Source organism: Melopsittacus undulatus, chromosome 5 (genome assembly GCF_012275295.1).
Source record: "Melopsittacus undulatus isolate bMelUnd1 chromosome 5, bMelUnd1.mat.Z, whole genome shotgun sequence".
Lineage (NCBI taxonomy): Eukaryota > Metazoa > Chordata > Aves > Psittaciformes > Psittaculidae > Melopsittacus > Melopsittacus undulatus.
The window spans coordinates 64,300,330-64,322,561 of record NC_047531.1 but is presented as its reverse complement, the minus strand read 5'-3'; the positions used below and the strand labels follow the sequence as shown (position 1 = coordinate 64,322,561).

Genomic DNA, 22,232 nt, shown 5'->3' with positions numbered 1-22,232 from the left:
ACTATACCAGAAACACATTTGAATGTTCACATTTTATGACTCTCATGCTGGGTTGTACTTGTCTGCTTGTGTGTGTGCTGTGAGACTTCGTTACGGCTTACACATGAAGTAACACCATTTAATTTTCCTGATTTTATATTTAAAGTTGTTAGAGCAGTATCTTCTTAGTAATGTAATTTTTGCTATCATGTTTCTGTGTTGTTTTCTGGAAAAAGATAATAGTTGAATGGTAAAGAAAATGTAGTGAACCTTTAGCAAGTGTAACTTATTTTCTAGATAACACAAGTCTACAATTTCTCTTTCGCTTTCTTCATAGTTAGAAAAGGAGTGAGAAAAAAATATTGTAAATGAAGCCACTCCCCACAACTGGACTGCCTATGTTCATCGATGCAAGGACAAAATTTGGATTCCGTTATGTCATAAAGCACTTGAATAATATACAAAACCATCTAAACTTTATTAAATCTTAATATAGTATCACCTTTGAGCATAGGATAGATGTAATACTAAACCAGACTTATTTTTCCCTGTAAAGTTACAAGTGCCTACAAATTTAGGCATGAAAGAATGTAGTTTCTGTTTTAGTAATATAGAACTATGATTAAACTCATTGAAGTTAGTGTATTGACCCATGTGCTTCAAACTGCAGATTTACAGCTACTTCATAGTGTTGAAAGACAAACTGATTACCAGTTGTATTCCTGTTGAAATAATATTATGCTGTATCTGATGCTTAGCATGGTTTTTGCTCAGCCATCTCATTAAATGCCTTTCTTTTGCTGTAGTGAAATGTACAAGTAGTTCAGCAGTAGCAGTCATTTTTTTCTTCTTCTTAGTAGCTGGTGCAGTGCTGTGTTTTTGACTTTCAGCCTGGGAACAGCACTGATAACAGCAATGTTTTCAGTTACTGCTCAAATGTTTAGTCTCACCGAGTACTTTCTGAGCCTCATGCTCTGCCAGGGAGGAGGGGAAGTGAGAAGGAAGCAGAGACAGGACACCTGACCCAAACTGACAAAAGTATTCCATACCACATCACATCATGCCCTGGATATAACTGAGAGTTACCCAGAAGGGCCAGGGCACTGTGGGGTTAGACTAGTATTGGTCAGTGCTCGGTCTGGCAGGGTGGGGTGAGTTATCAGTTGGTGGGTGGTGAGGTGTTGTGTTCTCTTCCCTTGTTATTTCCTTTGTCATTACTATTATTGGTGGTAGCAGTAGTGGTTTGTGTTATACCTTAGTTACTGGACTGTTCTTATCTCAACTCCTGAGAGTTGCATTCTTTTGATTCTCCTCCCCATCCCTCTGGGAGCAGGGGGAGGGCAAGAAAGTGGGGGAGGGGGGAGTGTGGGGGTGAGAGAGAGACTGCATGATTTATGACTGACTGGGTTTAAACCACGACACAACTCTTGCTTGAAACTGTAAATTTAAGGAAGAGTGTTCAAGTTCTCACAGATACATAGCAATTTTGTTGTGAAAACAATATAGACAATGTCAAGAACATAGGACTTCATCTGACTGAAGGCAAGGTATTGTTTTAGGCTTCACTAGAGTTATCTTCAGTTTCTACCCTGCCTGCACTGAAGAAAATCCCCATCTTCATTTAACATTGCCTTACCTCATTGTGCTTTGTTTAAATACTTTACAAGCCTGAATTCTAGCAACTTACACTTTCCCTTCTTGGTCTCTATGATGAAACTTTCTTTCTTGACTAGGTTGTCAAGAAAAACTGTTTCCATTTGTTTGTCTTTTTTTAAGACTACTATTCTAGCCACCATTCTGGAGTTTTCCTCTGCAAGGCTTTTATCTTTGTGGGATCTAATGTCTAATCACTTTCATATCTTTTACTTTAAAAAGTATTTATTTCAGTACTTTTCACTACTTTTAATTCTTTGCAGTCAGACCTCCATGCTTATGTTTTACTCCTTTGACCAACTTTCTTATGAGACTGTCTTTTTAAAAGTTCTAAGTCTTAGTCATACAAATGCTTGCTCATCCTTTCACTGAATTTAATCATATACCTCAGTGTTTTTATAATTGGCTCTTCTGTACTGTTTTTCTTGGTTACCAAAACCAAATCTACAATAACTTACATCCCATTGTTTCACTGGCAACTGCATTAATTTGTCCTCTACGACCAAGGGAAATGCCTAGGTGCTGCTTAGTTCTATGATTATTACTGTCTGTTTTCAAGTATGTACCTAGGATGTTAGTCTTCCCTAATAACACAGTTCCTAGTAGTACTTGTCTGTGGTAATGTTTCATTTTGATTCATATCTGAATTTGACCTGTGGGATTGATAACCATGATTGATTCTTGTAGTTATCCTATACAGCCTCTTTTCCATCTTTTCCCAGAATAAGCTGAAACTACTAAGAGCATGTTAGTTTCTCTATACCATTTTACAGATGCTGAGTTGAATATGTAACAAAACTAGCAGGTCAAGGACGTGAAAGTTACCTAGGCAAGGGGGAACAAGCGAGGGTTTTAGGAAAAAAAAATGGACATTAAATGAGAAAACAACAATGGCAGCAAAGCCATCACTAGAGAACAATTTGAGAGCCTAGTACCTTTGAACTGTCCTTTGAACAACCTGTTTTTTGTGTTGCCTGTACAGGCAATTCAGGGTATTTTGCCCATAATACTGGTATCCAGGTTCACACCACAGTTACCTGCTGCAGTTACTTTCTAACCCACTGTCCCTATTGTTGGGCCTGAAGTGTTCCAAGTAGAAGTGGGAAGTGGAGTGGGTGGGAAATGGAGGGAAGTGATTACAGTATATAACAGAGTAGAGAGTAAGCAGCCATTTTAGCAGTGTAGAAAGAGCAGAAATATATTTGTAGCCTGGGAGGCAACACTGCAAGAATTATTTCATTAATTGTGAAGTTTTTGCAAGGGTGAGGTTAGTATTTCAGACATTCTGGTCCTGGTTTGTTTGAGCAATTCTGATTTGTCCATTCAACTTCCCCTTGCTGCCTGTCTGGGTTATTTTGATCATACTATTATGTAATGTTCCAAATGCCCTGTTAAACAGCTGTCATCATCTTCTGTTCAAGTGGCTACTTTGTGTCAGAAGAGAAATAATTCCGCTGTACAAAAATTCTGTCATGTCTGATATGCTCCCACCTTAACATAGTATGTAAAAGTCAAACATTACTTATTTCTAGCAACTTGTACAGGTGCCTTTTTCCTTGCCATTGACTCTTAAGCATGTTCGTCATGGGCTGTTTTCTCTAACCCTTCTGTTTCAGAATGACTATCGCAAGCTGTCTATGCAGTGCAAGGATTTTGTGGTGGGTGTTCTTGATCTCTGCAGAGACTCAGAAGAAGTGGAGGCCATTCTGAATGGGGATATAAACTCTGAGCCAGTTGAAGCACAGAGACACAGAGCATCACTGAGCCGTGTGAAGCTGGCCATTAAGTACGAAGTCAAAAAGGTAATGTCCTCATAGCCAGTGCTTTCAGACAGTGTAATCAGAATGCAGTGTCATCTCATAATCCCATAGATGTTACGGACTGGTGGTCAGATGCATTAATGAGACATAGTGTATGTAACCAAGGTTCTCACAAGGCTGAAGCAGACTACAGCAAAGGAGTTGTTTAATCAGTTTTCTGCAGCTGAGAATTGGCAGGAGATTTTAATGACATAAATCAGCTCAGCTAGTAAGGTGACATGTAGTTGGTCAGGTCCTTCTCCTGAGTAATCCGAAAGAAGACATCTTAATGTTGACCAGATTTTCACTCAGTGAAAGCAAGTATGAGTCTTGTTGCTGGTCTGTGTGATAATATCTAATTCAAAGAGAAGGATGTATTGGTGAAAGTATTGCTTTCAACCAATGAAAAGATCTGGTCTGTTCATTGTTTCTTTTTATTATCTTTGCTTTCTAACTGAATTGGACAAGTAAATTGTGGGAAGTGAGTCTTGCAGCTATCTACTAGCATTTTTATCATCAGAAAGGTTTGTTTGTTTGCAGGGAGGTTTTTGGGTGGTTTTTTTTTTAATTTTTTAGAGAAAGGTCTTTTACTACTTTGAAAAAGGAAGAGTACATCTAAGTTCTCTTTAAGTATGTTATTTTTTTATTTATTTTAAAGTATGACAGTAAGTCATACAGCTTATCTGCAACTGTGTGGTTTGTAGTGAGAAATTCTACATGATCTACCATGTGTGTTTCTTTAAGACATATCTTAAAATTTAGTCCTGGAAAGGTATGGAAGATACTTGTGGCTAATCAATTTGTAGTTAATTAATTGATTTCAGTTCTTCATCATTGCACCTGTATTCATCAGTGTTTTGTAAAGTACAATGTGGTTTTGGTTAATGCCTCTCAAAGTAATTTTTAATGAACTGTTATCTTGTGAATGAATGTTATGTGTTGAAAAGTGTAGCTGTGTATCACACATTGGATGTACCCATTTACTGTAGAAATTCCCAATATATCAGCACGTTTTTCTCTTTAAGATCCCACTACTCTAGCACAGAAAATAGTTAACACTGTGTTGTACTGTAGGAGGACTCTAGAAATACAGCAATGCCTATACATTATTTTCAGCTACTTGCTTACAGTTAGCATTGTTTCCATTCTTAACAGCCATTAGGTTCATCATCTCTACAAGATGTGTCTCTCAGAACAATTAACACTGCCTTCTGTGGCCACCTATTGTGTCAATCTGCCATATAAAATGCATTGAAAGCAATCTGCCAGAACAACTGTGACATACTGATGTTTATTATGTTCCCAACAGATGGTTAACAAAGATCGTGAATGCATATCCTAAACAGCAAATCACTGTTTCCAATATAGAATTGGCTTACAGCAGATAAGTGCATATTAATTACCAAAATTCAAGGTAAATATATACAAGTATTAAATTAATTAAAAATTATAAAACAGGGAGAGAATCAAAGTGTATGAGCATGTTATCATACCTAAATAACACATGAATTCTTTATGCTGTTGCATTTTAATATGTACTAAACCCTTGCAGAGACTTATGTCTCTGCGTTCTTTCTGAAGACTGTGATTTTCTTCTAAGAGGTCGTGGTCACTGATGGAATCCATTGCTGAGCAAAGGATCACACAAGTCTGTTAAGAGTAACAATAATCTGTGTAGTAAAAAAAAAAAAAGAAAGAAAGAAATGATAATTCCATATAACAAACTTGTTCTCTCATCTTGCAAGAGATTCAGTATTTTTATATAAACTTAAGGTTTTGGCTCCAATTTGTGACAAACACAATTCAGAACCTACAAGACTAATGATCTTGGTGCAAAAAGATAAATAGATGATGCACAGTTGTTACCATATTCATACATATGCTGTTCCCTATAAATGGCCATGTCAGGGTCCAATTGGAGAAAACCCCAGTGCCAGATTCGATTTCAGTTCATGATCCAAAGAGTGAAATTAAGACACTAACAAGGTCAAGTACTGTAATCGATCAGTTGGTTTATTAGGAAAGGACGATTATCCCAAAAAGGGGGAATTATTGTAATAAAGGGGATAGTGATAGGACAGATTGGAAAAAAGGCAGAAAATGAAGCAAGGATTCAGGGTGCAGAGAGAGAGAGAGAGAGTCACCACCGTGGATCCAGCAGTGTCCTGAGGATCCGTTGTCATCATCATAGGTGATGGGAGTTCTTCAGAATTCATAGTCAGTATTGGAGAAATGTCCCTCAAGAGTCCATCAGAGGTGGGTGTCCTTGTGGAGGAGTGCTTCTGGAGTAATTCCTTTGAAGGTATCCCGTGGAGTGTGAAGTTGCCATCATGGTGATGTCTCATGGAGGGTGTCCCTCATGGTCCGTACTAGTCAGAGGAAAGTGTCCTCAGAGAGGTGTCCTTCTGGAGTCGTCCTCATGGCAGTGGCTCCCTGGTGATATCTCTCTTGGTGATTACCTTTTCCCCCTTTTAGAAGGAGTTGGGTGAAGTACCTCTATTCTTTGTGTCATGTGTTACACATTCCTGGTTGACCAGTTTCCCTGCTCTTGCAGCCAGCTCTTCAACTGCATGTGTCTGTACACATGTGCCTGCAGCAATTCTTGGGATAATGGGTAGCAGTTCCTCACATCAATTCTCTAGTTAATGGATGGAAGAGTCTTAACTCTTTCCCACTCATCCCTCAGGCAATGGGTGGTGGAGTCTCAGTTCAATTCGTCACACCCTTCTCCCAGGCAATGGATATTGGAGTCTAATCTCAACTCCTCCCACCCATCTCTGAACAAAAGATAGGAGGAATTCCATCTCCACTTCTCAGACCAACCTTTGAGACAATGAACATGGAGTCTGATTTCAGCTCAGTCGCTCACAGGCCATTAGAGAGGGCATGGCAAGGACTGAGCCAGGAAATGTCTCTGCCATGGTGGTCCTTTGATGCTGGGGCTCAGCTCCGTTACAACTGTGGCACATTCTAGCGATATTCTGACTGCAGAACAGGTTCACATGTGGGAACTCCACTCAGAATGTTTTCAACCCTATAACTGTAGGAAGCAGACAAGGATGTGGCTTATGTTTCTTACCTTTCAGTGTTTCTACCTGGGTTTCTGGGTCAGCTACATTAAGGTCAGTTTTCTGTTACAGGCAGCACAGCCAAACAGAACTACAGGTCCATGAAATGGTTAATGAGCCATATGCACTTTTCAGAGGGAGAAGACAGAGGAAGAAACAAATGACGAGTAAGCAAGTGTGCTCACAAGTTCACTGCTAGGGAAGTGGGAGTTTTTAATTCCATTAGTAATGAGACTCTTGCACTTACTATCTTAGGCACTGCATTAAAGTGTAGCCCACCTTGTAAGCAGGATATAATTTTGAAGCTAAGGTTCAGACTGAAACTGCAGTCCCAATAGTGAATGACTAAGTGAATTAATAAATGGGGGGGGAGGAAGGGAGTGGCAAAAAAAAAAACCAACCAAAACAAAACAAAAACCCAACAAGCAAACCAACAAAAAAACACAATACTCCTCTTTCCTCCTTCCTCTCCTTCTCCCAGACCATACCACCACCCCTCCCCCCCAAAAAAAAAGCTTGTTAGAACAAGTAGTCTCATGCGGTATGCTAAATTGCTGCCGCAGTAGTGCTTTTAGTATCGTATTTTAACTCTGTCCTTAGATTGTCAACCAAATTACAGAGAAGTGGTGACACTGCCAAGTTCTTTATTTCTTGCCAAAATAAAAATCAGAATGGAATTTCCAAGTGAGTTTGAGCAAAATCACTGAATTTAATTTTCAAATATTGAGGTTTTGAATCAATAGATAACAAAGAAGATTCAAAATTCCTTTTCTACATTGTATGTTTGTGTATCAAAGTATGCCAGGATCTGTTTCTGCTAGGTCTGAACTTAGTCATTAGGACGTTAAGAATAAATAACATTATGATCACTTAGTCATACATAAAAATATTTACATACTGATGACTTGGTTTATGGTCATGAAATGTAAAGTGTTATAGTCAGTTATGCCAAGAAAGGCAGCTTAATTAAGAATTAGAGCTTTTTAGTGACAAGATACTGTCCTTCTGCGTCCTTGCTGTTCACTGGGGTTTGGATTGGATCCTAAAATATTAAATAAATGTGATAATGATTTCAACATATGTAAGTAAGAAACTATGGAAAGTAGGATGAGAGAAGAGAAATGCAGAAGGAACAAGGTTGTAGGATGATGTGATTCATAGGTGAAATATGATGTGAACCTCCTGTCTTTGGAGGAGATGAAGTTGGGGGGAGAGACAGATACACAAGGCAGGGAAACAGCTAGGGGAGGTTGCAATTGCTGAAAATAAGGATAGTATAATCATAAATTCAAGTATTTCAGTGAGCTGAAGAGAAGGATGATTTTCAGCACTTTTGTGGATGAAAGAAGTGACACAAATTTCTCTGAGGGCTTGGAAGTGGTGTGTGTTGTGCAGTTGCCAACAGTTAAATAAGTTGCTAAGATGTTCTCAAGAGCTGTTAGACTTAGTGCCAGATATCTTGCCATATCCACTGGCATCTTATTCACTAACTCCTCCATTTTCTGGGGAAAATTATAGCACAGGCAGATCTCCTCTTGCTGTCAGATCAAAATATTGATAGACCAGGAGGAATAAACCAGCACACAGCCTTGGATGAGATATGCAAGAGGGCCTGAGGGCTGATTTATGTGCCTAGGCAAGCTCCCTTAAAGCTCATTTGCTGTTTCTTCCTATTGCTTCTGGTAACAGGAGCAATGATGTGGGTGTTTCTTCTCTTTCCTCTTCCCTACAGTTTTAAGTCTGGTTTTAAAAAATGTCTTTGCAATTTGAAATAGTTGTTTACTTTCATTCCTGACTTTGTTCACAGTAACCTGCTTTGTCCCTTGATGTCCTGTGTTGAGATTGAGATCTATTTCAGCAAAAGAAGAGACCGGGTGCATAGTCAGCATGCAGAAGTACACAAAATCCAGTCTCTTTTTCCAGTGGGCCAGGTTGGCGGCTTCAAACGTGACAGACTAATAAAAAGAATGCAAACAGTTCAGGTTGATATTTTTTTTTAATTAAAAATCTTTTAATGTATTTTTGTTGGCCATTCCACTATAGGTACAAACTGAATTAATATATGATCTAACTGGTCATGAACAGCACACCAAAATACTTCTGGACTTACCATTTAGGGCAAAATAGGTTAAAATACAAAAGTTTCTTCCCTTTTTAAAGTTTGTGCAACAGCTTCAGATTCTTTCTCTTGAGAGTTAAAGGTTGCCTGTTTTCATTGCCAATGATTTAATTTTGCTTTTTAAATGAAATCTGCTCTGTTGTACTACTGAATGCTCTTTTTAATGGGATTTGGCACATAAATGGAGTTTTACAGACAAGACCTGGCTAACAACAGTGTATATAGTACATTATGATCTCAACAGAGTACAAAGGATGATAAAATGGATATCTAAGGTTTACACTTTTTAAGTGTAAGAAACTCAGATCAAATCTCACTCTTAATCCAACAAGGATCATCAAAGTTATCAGAATTATTTTTAAAACATTTTTTGTGAAACTGCCTAGCATTCTTTACTCTGATTTACTAGTTATTGTCAGCTATTCTGACAACTACATTACCAGTTTTCTTCAGACTGCCATAATAACTAGGCTGTTACCCTTGCGCTTAATTGATTGTTCCAAGTGCTCTCGTGATGTCTCACAGGACAATGGTATAATAGTGACAATGATAGTAAGTATGATAATACTTCAGAAATGGACTTAACCAGAAATGTAAGTATGATGGGCAAAGAACATAGGGAGTACACGTGGGCTTCACACTCCTGGTTACACAACATGATGGTGATGTGGTGGTAGCACAGTCTTCTCTGTCCATGTTGCCAAAAGTGGACATCCTAAAGAAATAGAGCAATCGATACATGCTCACACTTCACCAAATTCAACCAAAAGTGATTTTGGTAAAATGAAAGTTAAAGCGTATCTAAGCAAATGCAGTTGTTGGCAGCAGCTTGTTTTATCAGTCTGTAATTAATTTTGGAATCATTCCCTTTCCCTGTGAACATACTAAAATCTTACTGAAGCTAGGAAAATAACACTTGCACATATCTGCTGCATAGAAGAAAGATGGAAGTTGATTGTTGTTTTTTTTTTTAAGTGGCTGCTACATCTTTAATATGTGCCAGTTTGATATCTTAATGATTCAATCTCTCTGCTCTTGTTCAATTTTGGGACACTTAAGGAAGAATTCATGAAAGATTGGGATGAATGAAATGGTTGATTCTGATCAGGTTGAAATTTTCGGTCTCCACAGAAATTCTGCACGTACCTTGCATCAGCCTGATTTGCTAAGAAATTTTTGAAAGTTAAGACTGAGATTCAACTCTGACAGGATCCAGCTGGATATGTGAAGTTGTTCTAATAATGCATTAAGAGGCTTCTATCAATGATTGCTGTCCAACATGTGCAGCCTTGTCCCCAAAGTGCTGTTTTAAATCAGCTCTGCAGTTTCTTCTTTATTTATTAACCTTTAATTTAAATGAAAGGAGAAAATAACATGTTTTTAAGGTCTAAGTTAACACCAGGTATTTAAATTAATCATGTATGTAGCAGTTACATAATTCTTCTTACAAATAATTATATGTCTTGGTTTTCTTTCTTCTTCTTTACAGTTTGTAGCCCATCCAAACTGCCAGCAACAGCTACTGACTATCTGGTATGAAAATCTCTCAGGATTACGGGAGCAGACCATAGCTATCAAGTGTCTGGTTGTGCTGGTTGTGGCGTTGGGCCTTCCATTTCTAGCTATTGGTTATTGGATTGCACCGTGTAGCAGGGTACTGAATTTTATAAATTATGTGTCTTGTACTATTCTGGAAGCTGGTCTTCAATTTCTGGCATTCAAAATGCAATATTGTACCTCCAGTTCTGCTGCTTACGAGTTTTAACTAATTAATGGTATTTTTAGTAATCTTTAGTCTTGAGTCAAAAAATGCTATTTGTTTTGTTTGCACCGTAAAGAGAGGACCATGGTGATAAAGCATGAAAATACATTGTCATTAAGTTTAAATGAAATCATGCTTACTTCACAATCTCTACTATGTATTTGTATTAGTAACATGGGTTTTTTGAAACTCACCACTCAGATTCTGTATTAGGTCTCCTCTGACGGCATCTTAAGATCTGATGCTGTTCCAATATAGGCCATTACCAGCGCATCTGTTGACTTTGCTGATGCAGAACTGAATCCTAAGTAAAATACTTGTTATTCCTGCTATAGATCTGTTTACCAGGTGAGCAGAAATGAAATTAAACACAGTATTTCAACCATGTAGTAGAGTGTATTCGTAAAAGAGCATAACTGTAAATTGTTGCCTCATTATGAAAATACATGGGTGCTTCCAGCTTTCCTGGTGATGTCACAATGAAAATAACAGCAGTTTCTTTGAAATACTTGTAGACTATAGCATGTGAGTTGTCTGCAAATGAAGCACATTGATAGATATCTGGTAAATCAGAAGAAGGACAATTTCTCTGTTACATTACTGTTTTCAAAAATTTAAATAAATTTGCTTTGTCCTGAATGTGGTTTTTAAATTTTATTTCCTTAATAAGTTAAATGTGAGTTTTGCTCATTTGTATTTTGCTCTTGTAATTCACCTCAAAAGAATAAGATTTTGCTGATTGACTGCATATTTCAAGGGAACCTGTCATTTTCTGTAGGTTAAATATTTGTTTACTTTAAAGATAAGCATTTATGAAAACAGTATAATTGTTACTCTCATTATCTGAAATGTCACTGTCAACATCTGTAGTAAAGATATTCCTCATTCACAGCTCCATATCACAGAAACATATTAATATATTTTTAGCTGGTGTCTAATATAGGAAAGTGACATTTGTCCTTGAGCTTTAATTCTCAGTACCAGAAACACCTGACATTTTTCCTAGTGTGCATGTCAAATAAAAGTACTGTACATCCCTATCAGCAATTTGATACTGTCATTTCAAAGTACTTTCTAAAGGTCAGGAGCAGGAAGGGAAACTGAGATGGTTTGCACAGGTAAGTGCAGTTTAGTGTATGCTACTCTGCGTAGTTCATGGTAGCTGATCCCAGTTTCAGAAAAAACATTCCTTGAAATGAGGAAGTTCCCCATCTGCTGAAATTGGTTTTAATTCTTATACAATACTGCTGATTGTATTTAGCAGCTCTTCATGGGAAATTTTGGAATGTTGCATAATATTGGTGATTTATGTGATAGTTTATCACATTATAACTGTATGTTAGCATCAATAAAGGTTGGACATTATGTACAGAGCGGTATATTATTTGTTGTAGTGAAGGAGACAGGAGACCTGGGACCTTAAGAGGTGTGCAGCAGCTGAGATGAAGTGTGTCTAGTATCCACCTTGCCACACTTTGTGCAGAGATAGGATGAGCATTGTCCTGCTCAGACCACAGGAAGGGGGTGCATTTCAAAGCTACTGCTCCTCCCAGCAGGAAGTAGGCTGGGAAGGACAGGTGCATTCCCCTAAGATTCCTCCAAAGAAGGTAGTTAGGCAATCTCAGTTCCACCTCTGTGCTTCAGCCAGTGCACAAATGGCTGTCTGTGGTGCAGCCTCACCAATACCTGTGGTTTTTTGAGTATGTGGTGGGGAGTTGCAGCAGCACAGGCCATATGAGAACTTCACTGCCTAAATAAAGGATACTGACAGTATTGCCCCCAGAAAACTGGGTTTATAGCGTGGCACTTTTAATGCTGGCTTGCAGGCTAGTACGGATGGGATCACAGACTTTTTCATACAGTGACAGGCCTATTGCTCTTTCCAGTCTGGTCTTTTGGAGGCAGATGGTCCTCTCTTCTGATGCAGACAGACTGCCTCTGCTGTTGCTGTTTTGTACTTCTCCCAGGTGCAGATATGAATGAAATAAGCTGATTTTATGTGAAAATAGTAGTATTTCTGATCTTACTCTTCTTAGTCCATTGTGAGGGAACAGTCATTAGTTCCAGTAGACATGAGTTATTTATTTGGCACTTAGATCTCTGAACATATATTCTCCTAAAGAGACAATGTACTCCATGAGGTTGTCTTTGGGAGACTTTTGTCTGAAATGGTAAAGCATCACAGTTCCGTATCCTTTAAAAATGAGGTTTCAGACTGTCCTGAGCTTTGAGTGCCCATTTACAATTCTGGAATGTCTGATGAAAGAGTTTGTCCTTTGAGAAAATTTTTGTTCTGCCTTTGCAGCTTGGAAGAATTCTTCGAAGCCCATTTATGAAATTTGTGGCACATGCAGCATCCTTCATTATTTTCCTGGGCCTACTGGTGTTCAATGCTTCTGACAGATTTGAAGGTATAACAACACTACCGAATGTCACTGTTACTGATTACCCTAAACAGATCTTTAGGGTGAAGACTACCCAATTCACCTGGACAGAAATGCTGATCATGGTGTGGGTACTTGGTAGGTATATAGCCCCTTCTTTTTATGTCAGCTGTTCTCCTGCAGATATAAATTGTAAAATAAAAAAGTCCACTCCCAGACCTTTGCTCCTGCTGTTGCATGGTTAGAATAAACCTTAAGACAGATAACAGTGCATTAGGACTGGTGAAAGCATCAGATCATCTCTTTGCTGCTTCCTCTTGCAGCATGGGGTAAAATTTTGTTTGCTGATTTGCCACACTTTTAATTCTGGTGTTTGCAACGGGACAGCAGGTTGCAGAAATCATACTTTATTGAAGTGGCTTTCTTAAATAGTAACAGCATGTGCCAGAAAGCACATCAGCACTTAAGTGACATTGGTGCTGACATAGTATGTGGAGAAATCGCAGTATCTACCAGTGTCAAGTGGCTGGAGTCAGTTACCACTACTCTCTTGTTGTAGTTTTGAGAGGGTGTTTGGTTGATTGGTATTTTTTGGGGGGAAAGAGGGGATTAGAGGTTGTGTGGTTGCTTTGTGTTTTTTTTTTTTTGTTGGTTGGTTTTGATTTTCCTTCTTTTCTTCACAAAACTGTTAGCCTGTTTGAAACTCTGTATGGCAGAAAATGCAGTCTTCTAGCATTTCATCCAGGTCAGGTGCTTTACATGGCAAAATGTCAGTTAGCTGCATGATAATGTAGCATTCTCTGCTTCTACAGGCTGTGGCAGAGACAACAGGTAGGTGTAGCAGGTGGCTGCTGCATGACGGTGCCTCACACTGTCTTTTGAATCACCTATATGCCTGGTTAAAGTCCTGCTTTGTCTTAAACTATGTTAGAGTAGGGAGATACATATCTGTGTGCTGCCTTCTGGTAGTCCCAGTGTACATTCCTGGAGAGCAGCCTCTTTATTTGATGGGAGGCAAGGACAGAGATTTTGGTGGTCTTTAGGAACTGGTCACTGAGAAATTTCTTGGGCACTCAGGGACAACCAGCCTTAAGCCAATTCAGTGCGTGGCTGCAGTGAGTATGTTTGGAATGGCAGCAGTACCCCCTCTGAATTACCGAGCCAAAACTGAATTCCAGTTGCTAGGCTGAAAGGCAAACTTCTTCTCCCAAGTGGAGAACGAGTAATGCCGTTGTGCCCTTTATATTTGGTCATCTGTGTAGCTGGATAGTTGAGATCCTCTGTAAAAGTGAATCCTTCTGATTTGGAAGTGTTTTATGAACATAAAGGGTAAGGAAGTGAGAGGAGTTCTTTTTCCATATTTAACATTCTTCCTTTAGAAGTACAGCATACTGTTATTTAGTTAGGCCATAATGTTCTCACTGCAAAGTCATGGCTCTCTGCTACCCTATGTGGAGATGTTTGAGCCTTATTGCCACATATCAATTCATAACTTGCTATTTGATCGACCATGTTGAAACCAAGAGAGCCTTACTCAAGGTGTGTGATGATGCTGTGACACTGCAAATAAGTGAATTTTTGCTCCCCTGGTACCACCTGGTTTTATGAATTGGAATGCAGAGAATGTAAGTGAAAATTATTTGGCCAACATTGCAATGTGGTTTTTCACCTTTTGTTGCAGGTATGATGTGGTCAGAATGCAAAGAGCTATGGCTGGAAGGACCCAGGGAATATATTTTGCAGTTATGGAATGTTTTGGATTTTGGGATGCTGTCCATTTTCATTGCTGCTTTCACAGCAAGGCTTCTGGCATTCCTGCAGGCCACAAAAGCACAACAATATGTGGACAACTACATTGAGGAAAATGACCTCTCTGAGGTTACACTTCCTCCAGAAATAGAATATTTTACTTATGGTGAGTTTAACTTTTCTTCAACACAGATCTGAACATAGAAACACTGGTAGGATGCACTATAAAGCATTTTGAAGCTTTAAGATCAACGTTTGCATGTGTTTGTGGCGATCCTACTTCCATTGAGGTAAATGGCATAAATCTTCATGATCTCAAAGGGAATTAGGTTATATCCTGAACTTCTACCAATGGGAAAATCTGGTGGGATTAATCATAGAATCATAGAATAGTTAGGGTTGGAAAGGACCTTAAGATCATCTAGTTCCAACCCCCCTGCAATGGGCAGGGACACCTCACACTGTTACCTTCCAATCAGTAACAAAATACAAATACATTTCTTTCTTTAGCATAGTGCTTATTCAGACAAAACAGTTGTGTTTAAGAGAAGCAGTAAGGAATTGTGTATTGTTATGTATGTCAGGCTAAAATGCAAACTGCAGAAGAAACCGTCATGTTTTTTCAAGTACTAGTAGAAGGTGATGTAACTTAGATTTATTCCTTGTGACTAAGGGAACTGCTAGACTTTGAATATTTGTCTCAACTAAATTCAGACCTGCTCATGGAAAAATCCTATTAAGACTTAATTTTCAGCATTGTGATAAATGAGTAACTCTACCCATATATTTTGTATCTTCCAGCTAGAGATAAATGGCTCCCATCTGATCCTCAGATAATATCCGAAGGCCTTTATGCAATTGCTGTTGTTCTTAGCTTTTCTCGTATCGCATATATCCTGCCTGCAAATGAGAGTTTTGGGCCTCTGCAGATTTCACTTGGAAGGACTGTTAAAGACATCTTTAAGTTTATGGTCCTTTTTATTATGGTATTTCTTGCATTTATGATTGGAATGTTCATACTGTATTCCTACTACCTTGGAGCTAAACTAAACCCAGCCTTTACAACGTAAGTATGCAGTTTTGTTCAAGTAAAGAGCTAATATGTAACTTTCGGGTTTTTCATTAAAGTAACAAAGACTGTGAGATATCGTATGCTGTTTCCTAGCATTAACATAAAACTGAAGAAAAAATAGTTGAAGTCAGTGGGAAATCAGTTATTTCACAGAACACAAAATTCTGTCCTACTTGTGTAATGGAAGCTTTCATTGCATTCTGAAATCATTTTGCCTTGTGTTAATCACAGAGACTTGTGGGAAACCAATTGGTGGAGCATAGTGGAGAAATTGAATGTACCGTGAACTTTTTTTTTCATGTTTGTTGTTTTGTTCAGTGCTCTACAAACCCAATTCACAGACAAACTACTTGAGATTGTTTATCCCTTACTGTAAACACAACCCATATATTTATTTATGTAGATAGTTAATAGTGTCTTCCTCTTTTTTTTCCCTTCAGAGTGGAAGAAAGTTTCAAGACATTATTTTGGTCAATATTTGGCCTGTCTGAAGTAACCTCTGTTGTCCTCAAATATGATCATAAATTCATAGAGAACATTGGTTATGTTCTTTATGGTATATACAATGTAACGATGGTGGTAGTTCTGCTCAACATGCTGATTGCTATGATCAACAGCTCATATCAAGAAATTGAGGTGGGCTCTGTTCTCACTGTTCTCTCTGTTTTATGTTGAGAAAAGGCAGAATTACTAAGAATTATTTCAGTGAGCGCATCTGGATTATACAGTAGTGAAGTTATCTCCTTTACTGAGGTAATCTGAAAAAAAATACCAGGTTCCTAGGACTGACTTTACCTAACAACCCATGCAAGCTGCATAATCATACAGAATCTGATTAAGTAGTTCATCTTGGGCCATGTATATGCATCTAAGGAGATGTCACCCATCCAGAAATCTTAAAATCTAAAGTAATACTAAAACAAAGACTGCTGTGAAGTAGAAAACAAGGTTACTGGGCATAGCATTTTAGATATGAGTTATTGATTCTGGTTTCCTTAGGATGCTTATTTCATGATTCCTTCATGTAGGATCACTTTGATCTTTGACAAGTCATTAGAATACATATTAAATGCTATTTTGATGTGGGCTTTAAGGGAGATCTGATTTTTAGTTCCAGTCATACTTTTTAGCAAAATGTGCAGGAGTTAGACACTTGTATACAACAGTGATACTTGAATACACTTTATTTATATGTCTCTGTAGGTGAAATATGGTACAGGTAACATCTTTAAGATTATTGTGACTGAGCCACACTTTGCAATGGTTATATGCTTTGTTTGTAATATGTGCTTTTTTCCACTTTATGTCTGATATCAAAACCTGGTTCTGTGTTTACTGAGCTTTGCTATATGTCCTGAAAACACAGTGGTAGTATTGCTCCAAATCTGCCAAATGACTCAGTTGAATGAACACTCTGATTTCACACAAAGTTATTAGCTGCATTGCTTACTAAACGACATATAGTTTATTTGAATTTCATCATGATGACAAAGTATCTCCACTTTAAGAGGCAACTAATATTTAGCATCCAACTCCAATAAGAAATTCAGAAAATTTTAAAGTAGAGAAGATACTTGGGTTTTAAAAATTAAGTTGCTGAAGTTAAAGTATATTTATATTGCCAGATTTTCAGACCATGAGTTCTGATATTATTTAGAGTATTACCTTCTCTTAGATGCAGGTGCACACACATACTAGCAGGATAAAAAAGATTGTTTAAGACAGAGTATACAAATGGATAAGTAATTTCCAATATTTTTAATGATTCCAGGGAGATAACAGTGAATTCAGCAGGAGTAAAAAATAGTTATACTAAATCAACTTTTCACCTTTGGAATAAACTAAGTCTAGCCTTGGAGTACTTCAGTAAGAATGTGTTAGGACAAAATCAGTTTGTCATTTTTGACACAATTTCTGTATGGCAACAAAGTTTGTGTTTTCTGTATTCCATTGTAAACTGGAATCACTTTTTATGTAATAAGCTAATGAGTACTACCATTTTAAGCCATCTGCCGTGAGGCTAATGCTTCATCATTTATGCAAGTACCAAATTCATGTGACCAGTTTAAGGAGAAAAATGAGACTTTAAAAAACCCCAAAAGTTCCACTTTAAATTGAAAGGAATTTGTATGTTGGTTTCACTCAATGCAAAAATAACACTTACTTAAATGGTTCACATGCTTCAACTCAGCATTGTCAATGAAGTGTTGCCATAAAGAGACAACTGAAATTTAGTTAAAATAGACTTGATAAAGTGGTTGCACTTTTGCAAATCTACTGGAAGTCTTATTAGCAAGCAACATTTTATGTAAAACAGAAAGGGTCAATATTTAAAAGAAGAGTCATGTGGAAAAAGTTTTGCATTTCCTAAAAATAAAGCACATACCTGTTTTTATATCTTTACACAGGATGACAGTGATGTAGAGTGGAAGTTTGCTCGTTCTAAACTGTGGTTATCATATTTTGATGATGGAAAAACTTTACCTCCACCATTCAGTCTTGTACCAAGCCCCAAATCTTTTTTCTATTTCATCATGAGGATCATTAACTTTTCTAAGTGCAGAAGGAGACGACTACAGAAGGATATTGAAATGGGAATGGGCAATTCCAAATCTAGGGTAGGTACTGAAATCTTTTCATTGCAGTGAAGATCTGTAAAAAGCATTTTGCTTTTCTTTATGTTCTAGGGTATAATCTGTGCTTCCAATGATGGTATGGTAATTAGTCAAGTATTTGTATTCATAGATCTATATTGCAGACTGCCTAAATGTACTATATTAAACAAAAAAATAGCTTTAAATTTTCTTAGGATAACAAGGTCTAATGACTGGAAAAACACAATAAAAATAACTGAGTACTTAAAGATGCAAATAATTCACACAAGGAATGACCTAAATATTGAATAAGGATGTTTTCAGCCTTATCTTACAAAGATATTTTAGTTCAGGGTAAAAAGAAAAACAAAACCAAAACCAACCAAACAAAAAAACCCAACAAAACAAAACAAAAAAAAACACAATCCAAAACTGGAGGGAATAAGGGGAGATAGATAACTTTTCACTAGGACAGGAGACAGATGAAGTGTTGTCAGTATGATACTCGCTTCCCACTGTTGAAAGCTGTGTTCTCAACAGAAGACAACAGGAAAGAGGAAGGGATCAATAGTAGTAATCTTCAGTGTGTTAATGGCATTCTAAATTTGAGTATCTAAATGATCTTTACAAATATAAATGGAATGCAGTGACACTAAAAATCAATGACAGATGCAGATTAGGGGGTTGAATTTTACCTGTGATTACACATTTTTTACTTAATCCTTATTAGTGTATCTGAAAGGAGAGTCTGGTACTTGATTTGGTAGTAACAAACCTTCTGCATCTGTCACAAAGCTCTCTCGTCCAAGATAGCTTTTTTCTCCCTTCTATTTCTACCCTGCTGTTACAAAAACCTTTTATTGTTTGGGATCTAATAGCTTTGTTATCATTGAATGGTTGAGCAATGACCTTTCTTTTTTAAAGAAATGCATTACTATTCCTGAAAAGAGTGCTTTGGAAAGACACTTGAAGCTGAGCAGAAATAGTTTTGAGCATGTATTTGTGGTTAAAAGTAGGGTTATGAGTGCAGATCCATAACAGATCTTTGTTAAAGACAGTTCAGAGTCTCTCCTTACTCTGGTCACTCATCCCTGCCTCCAAGTCACAATTTATTATTTCCTCAGCTGTGCAAGCACATTTGCTTTGGAGCTGTGCTGTGAACAGGATAGCTATTATTAGTACTTTAAAAAAAACCCCACAAATCCAACAAATAAGGCTATCTTGGTTTTGGGGGGTTTTTTTTGTTTTTTTTTTTTTTTTTTTTTTAATAATATTCTGGTATAGTGACTATGGAGACACACCAAACACATCTCCAAGAAAAAAAAGAAAAGGTGCTGAATGCTTACTGTGAACTCCACAACAGGTTTTAATTTTCTCTTATTTCTCCTTAGTTAAACCTTTTTCAGTCGAACTCCAGAGTTTTTGAATCACACAGCTTCAACAGCATTCTCAATCAGCCAACACGCTATCAGGTAAATACATGCAATGATCATTGTTTTGAGTAATAGGACTGTGTGAAGGTACTAGCAGAATTTTGTGTTTCAGGTACATTTTGCCTTTACTAGATAAAGAAAACCTCCTGTAGAAATCAAACTTTGGAATGCGACTCTAAAATAGAGTTTAAAAACTAGCCCATGCAAAACTTAGATTTTCCTTTGATGGCCTGGATTGGAAAGTGTGAGAAGCAAGCATCTGAAACTGATTTCTGAGGAAGCAATGTGAAGGCACTGCTTTTAGCAAAGATTAGCACTACTTTCGTTTTCTTTCTTCTCATCTGAAGTGTGACATTGAACATTACTGCAGATAGGAATGCTTCCTTCTGGTAGGCGGAATCTGACAGATATTCCCTTCCTGACATCTTTCCAGCTCAGAAATAAAAGAGTAGATAGGAGCTCTTGTGAAAATGTTGAAGGTATGTAATTTACCTGTGCAACCCATATTAGGTGACCTACATTAGATTGGAAAGGGTAACACACTTCAACAATATTATTACATACAACATTGGCAGTTACAGTATAAAAATACAGATACAATCTTAATGAGTGCTTTAAAGCTGACATTACATTGTCATAGTGTAAAATCTCAATTTTTATTTTTAGAGGATAAATATATTTTACACGTCCTTTCATATGTGAACTGAGTTCAACAGAGTTGACCTATTCTACAGCCTAAATTAGGTGTGTTTAGACATATTTTCCTGTTGTCCTGTTCCCTACAAAAAGTTGTGGTGCTCTGTAAATAAGCAGATAAGAAAGGTATTTCATTGTGATGATGAATCTCAGCATGCTGCCAAAAACCCCATATGAGGCAACAGCTTTATCTGAGGCTGTTCATTTGTTCATTTACACAGATGTGAGGTAGATAGGTGGGAAAGAAAAGTGAATAGTGTTTAATTGTATATGCTCATCTGATTATCTAACTGTTGCAATTTGGCAGCAAATAATGAAAAGGCTGATAAAACGTTATGTTCTGAAAGCACAAGTGGACAAAGAAAATGATGAAGTAAATGAAGGTAAGAAAGAGACTGCAATTGCAGCAGTCAGAGACAATTTTTGTTGTATTGTAGTAAGAATTGGCATTACAGTGGTGTATGGAAGTTTCAGGTAAAGATGCACAGAACTCAGATAGTAGTGTAAGTATGCTTGTGACAACAAAAATGGACAAGTAGGACCAAAGAAGAGCTGAGAAATATTATGGGCCCCATTTTACAGGTGGAAAATGTGAGCACAGAAGTAACAGTTCCCGTAGAAATTTGTGAGAAAGCCATTAACTGTATGCATACTTCCAGAGTCCTAGTCAGAGCTGTAAGAATTCACATACCTCACTCTTGCTGGAAGAATAGTGTTTGAACAGTTTAAGAAGCTTCTGCTCTTGAGCTGAATATCCTATGATGGAAAGTATCTTGTTGCTTGTTATGAGCTTGGCCTTGACAATTGTCTTCATTTAAGTGTGGTTTTGTGTTCGTGTCAAATTGTAACACCATTTTAAATTGGTTGACTTTTTCTAATTCAAAGGATATTGGTAAGGAAGAGGAGAGAGACTCAGAAGCTGTGAGTTTTACTGCCAGCTCTGCCACAATTTCCATGTGTGATCTTGCACATTATGTCAGAAAAAAAATCTCTTTGCCTTTTCTCTCTAAAAGGGGGATACTAATATTTACCAGCTGCTCAGCAGTGTTGTGTGATTAATTTATTAACCTGTGTAAAATCCGTGCTTTTTGATGTCCTGTCTACGTGTAGAGCATATTAGGGTACAGTGGGCTATTAAAATACTCTTGGTACTATATAGGGGTGGAGACGCACTCTCATACCCTTGGGAATGAGAAAAGGTAAAGCCTTTCCTGCATCTGGTCTCATGAAGATTTTGAGATGACCGTCTGAAATACACACTGATGTGATTTAACAGTATTTGAAGGAGTATTAAACTTTGCTAACAAGTATTTCTTTCAATGATTAATACAGGTGAATTAAAGGAAATCAAACAGGATATCTCCAGTCTTCGCTATGAACTTTTGGAGGATAAGTCCCAAGCAACAGAAGAATTAGCAATTTTAATACATAAACTCAGTGAGAAACTAAATCCTAATGTGTTGACATGTGAATGATTCAACAAAGGAACTATGGTTTTGACTACAGCACAACTACTTATTGGCAATAATATTTCAGTATCTTATACTTGAAAAATGTATTGTAGATTTTTAGCACTAAATAACTTAATGTACAGCTTCTCTGGTATTTATCTTAGGAGATTTTGTTAACTCACCACGCAAAGATTGCTCTCTTCATTTTACTTGTCTAAAGGCAAAGAATTATCTTTTTTGTTTGTTTATGCATTAAAAGGTATAATGGTATCAATTGCTGATATTTTAACAGGTTTATGGATACATGTTGAGAATTCTTTGCACTAAATTTGCAAGAAAAGAAAAAAAAAACACACACTACATTTTTAAGAAAAGAAAAAAAAAGTAAAATAATAAATACAGTGTAGTACTGTGTTCCTTGCACCCATAGGGTCCAAATAGTATTTTTCGTAATACAACAAATCAACTATAGA

At 37.3% G+C, this 22,232-nt stretch overlaps 1 protein-coding gene across 1 annotated transcript in view; it reads left to right on the top strand.

Moving 5' to 3' along the window:
- Nucleotides 1-22,099, top strand: part of TRPC3 (transient receptor potential cation channel subfamily C member 3) — a 44,293-nt gene extending 22,194 nt beyond the window's left edge. The window contains exons 3-12 of the mRNA XM_005143002.3: nt 3,249-3,434; nt 10,108-10,272; nt 12,686-12,902; nt 14,446-14,679; nt 15,315-15,579; nt 16,026-16,221; nt 17,994-18,203; nt 19,571-19,651; nt 20,616-20,691; nt 21,641-22,099. Coding sequence (XP_005143059.1) covers nt 3,249-3,434; nt 10,108-10,272; nt 12,686-12,902; nt 14,446-14,679; nt 15,315-15,579; nt 16,026-16,221; nt 17,994-18,203; nt 19,571-19,651; nt 20,616-20,691; nt 21,641-21,783 — 1,773 coding nt within the window. The 3' untranslated portion in view covers nt 21,784-22,099. The remainder of the gene's footprint in view (nt 1-3,248; nt 3,435-10,107; nt 10,273-12,685; nt 12,903-14,445; nt 14,680-15,314; nt 15,580-16,025; nt 16,222-17,993; nt 18,204-19,570; nt 19,652-20,615; nt 20,692-21,640) is intronic.
- The last annotated feature ends 133 nt before the right edge of the window (nt 22,100-22,232 follow it).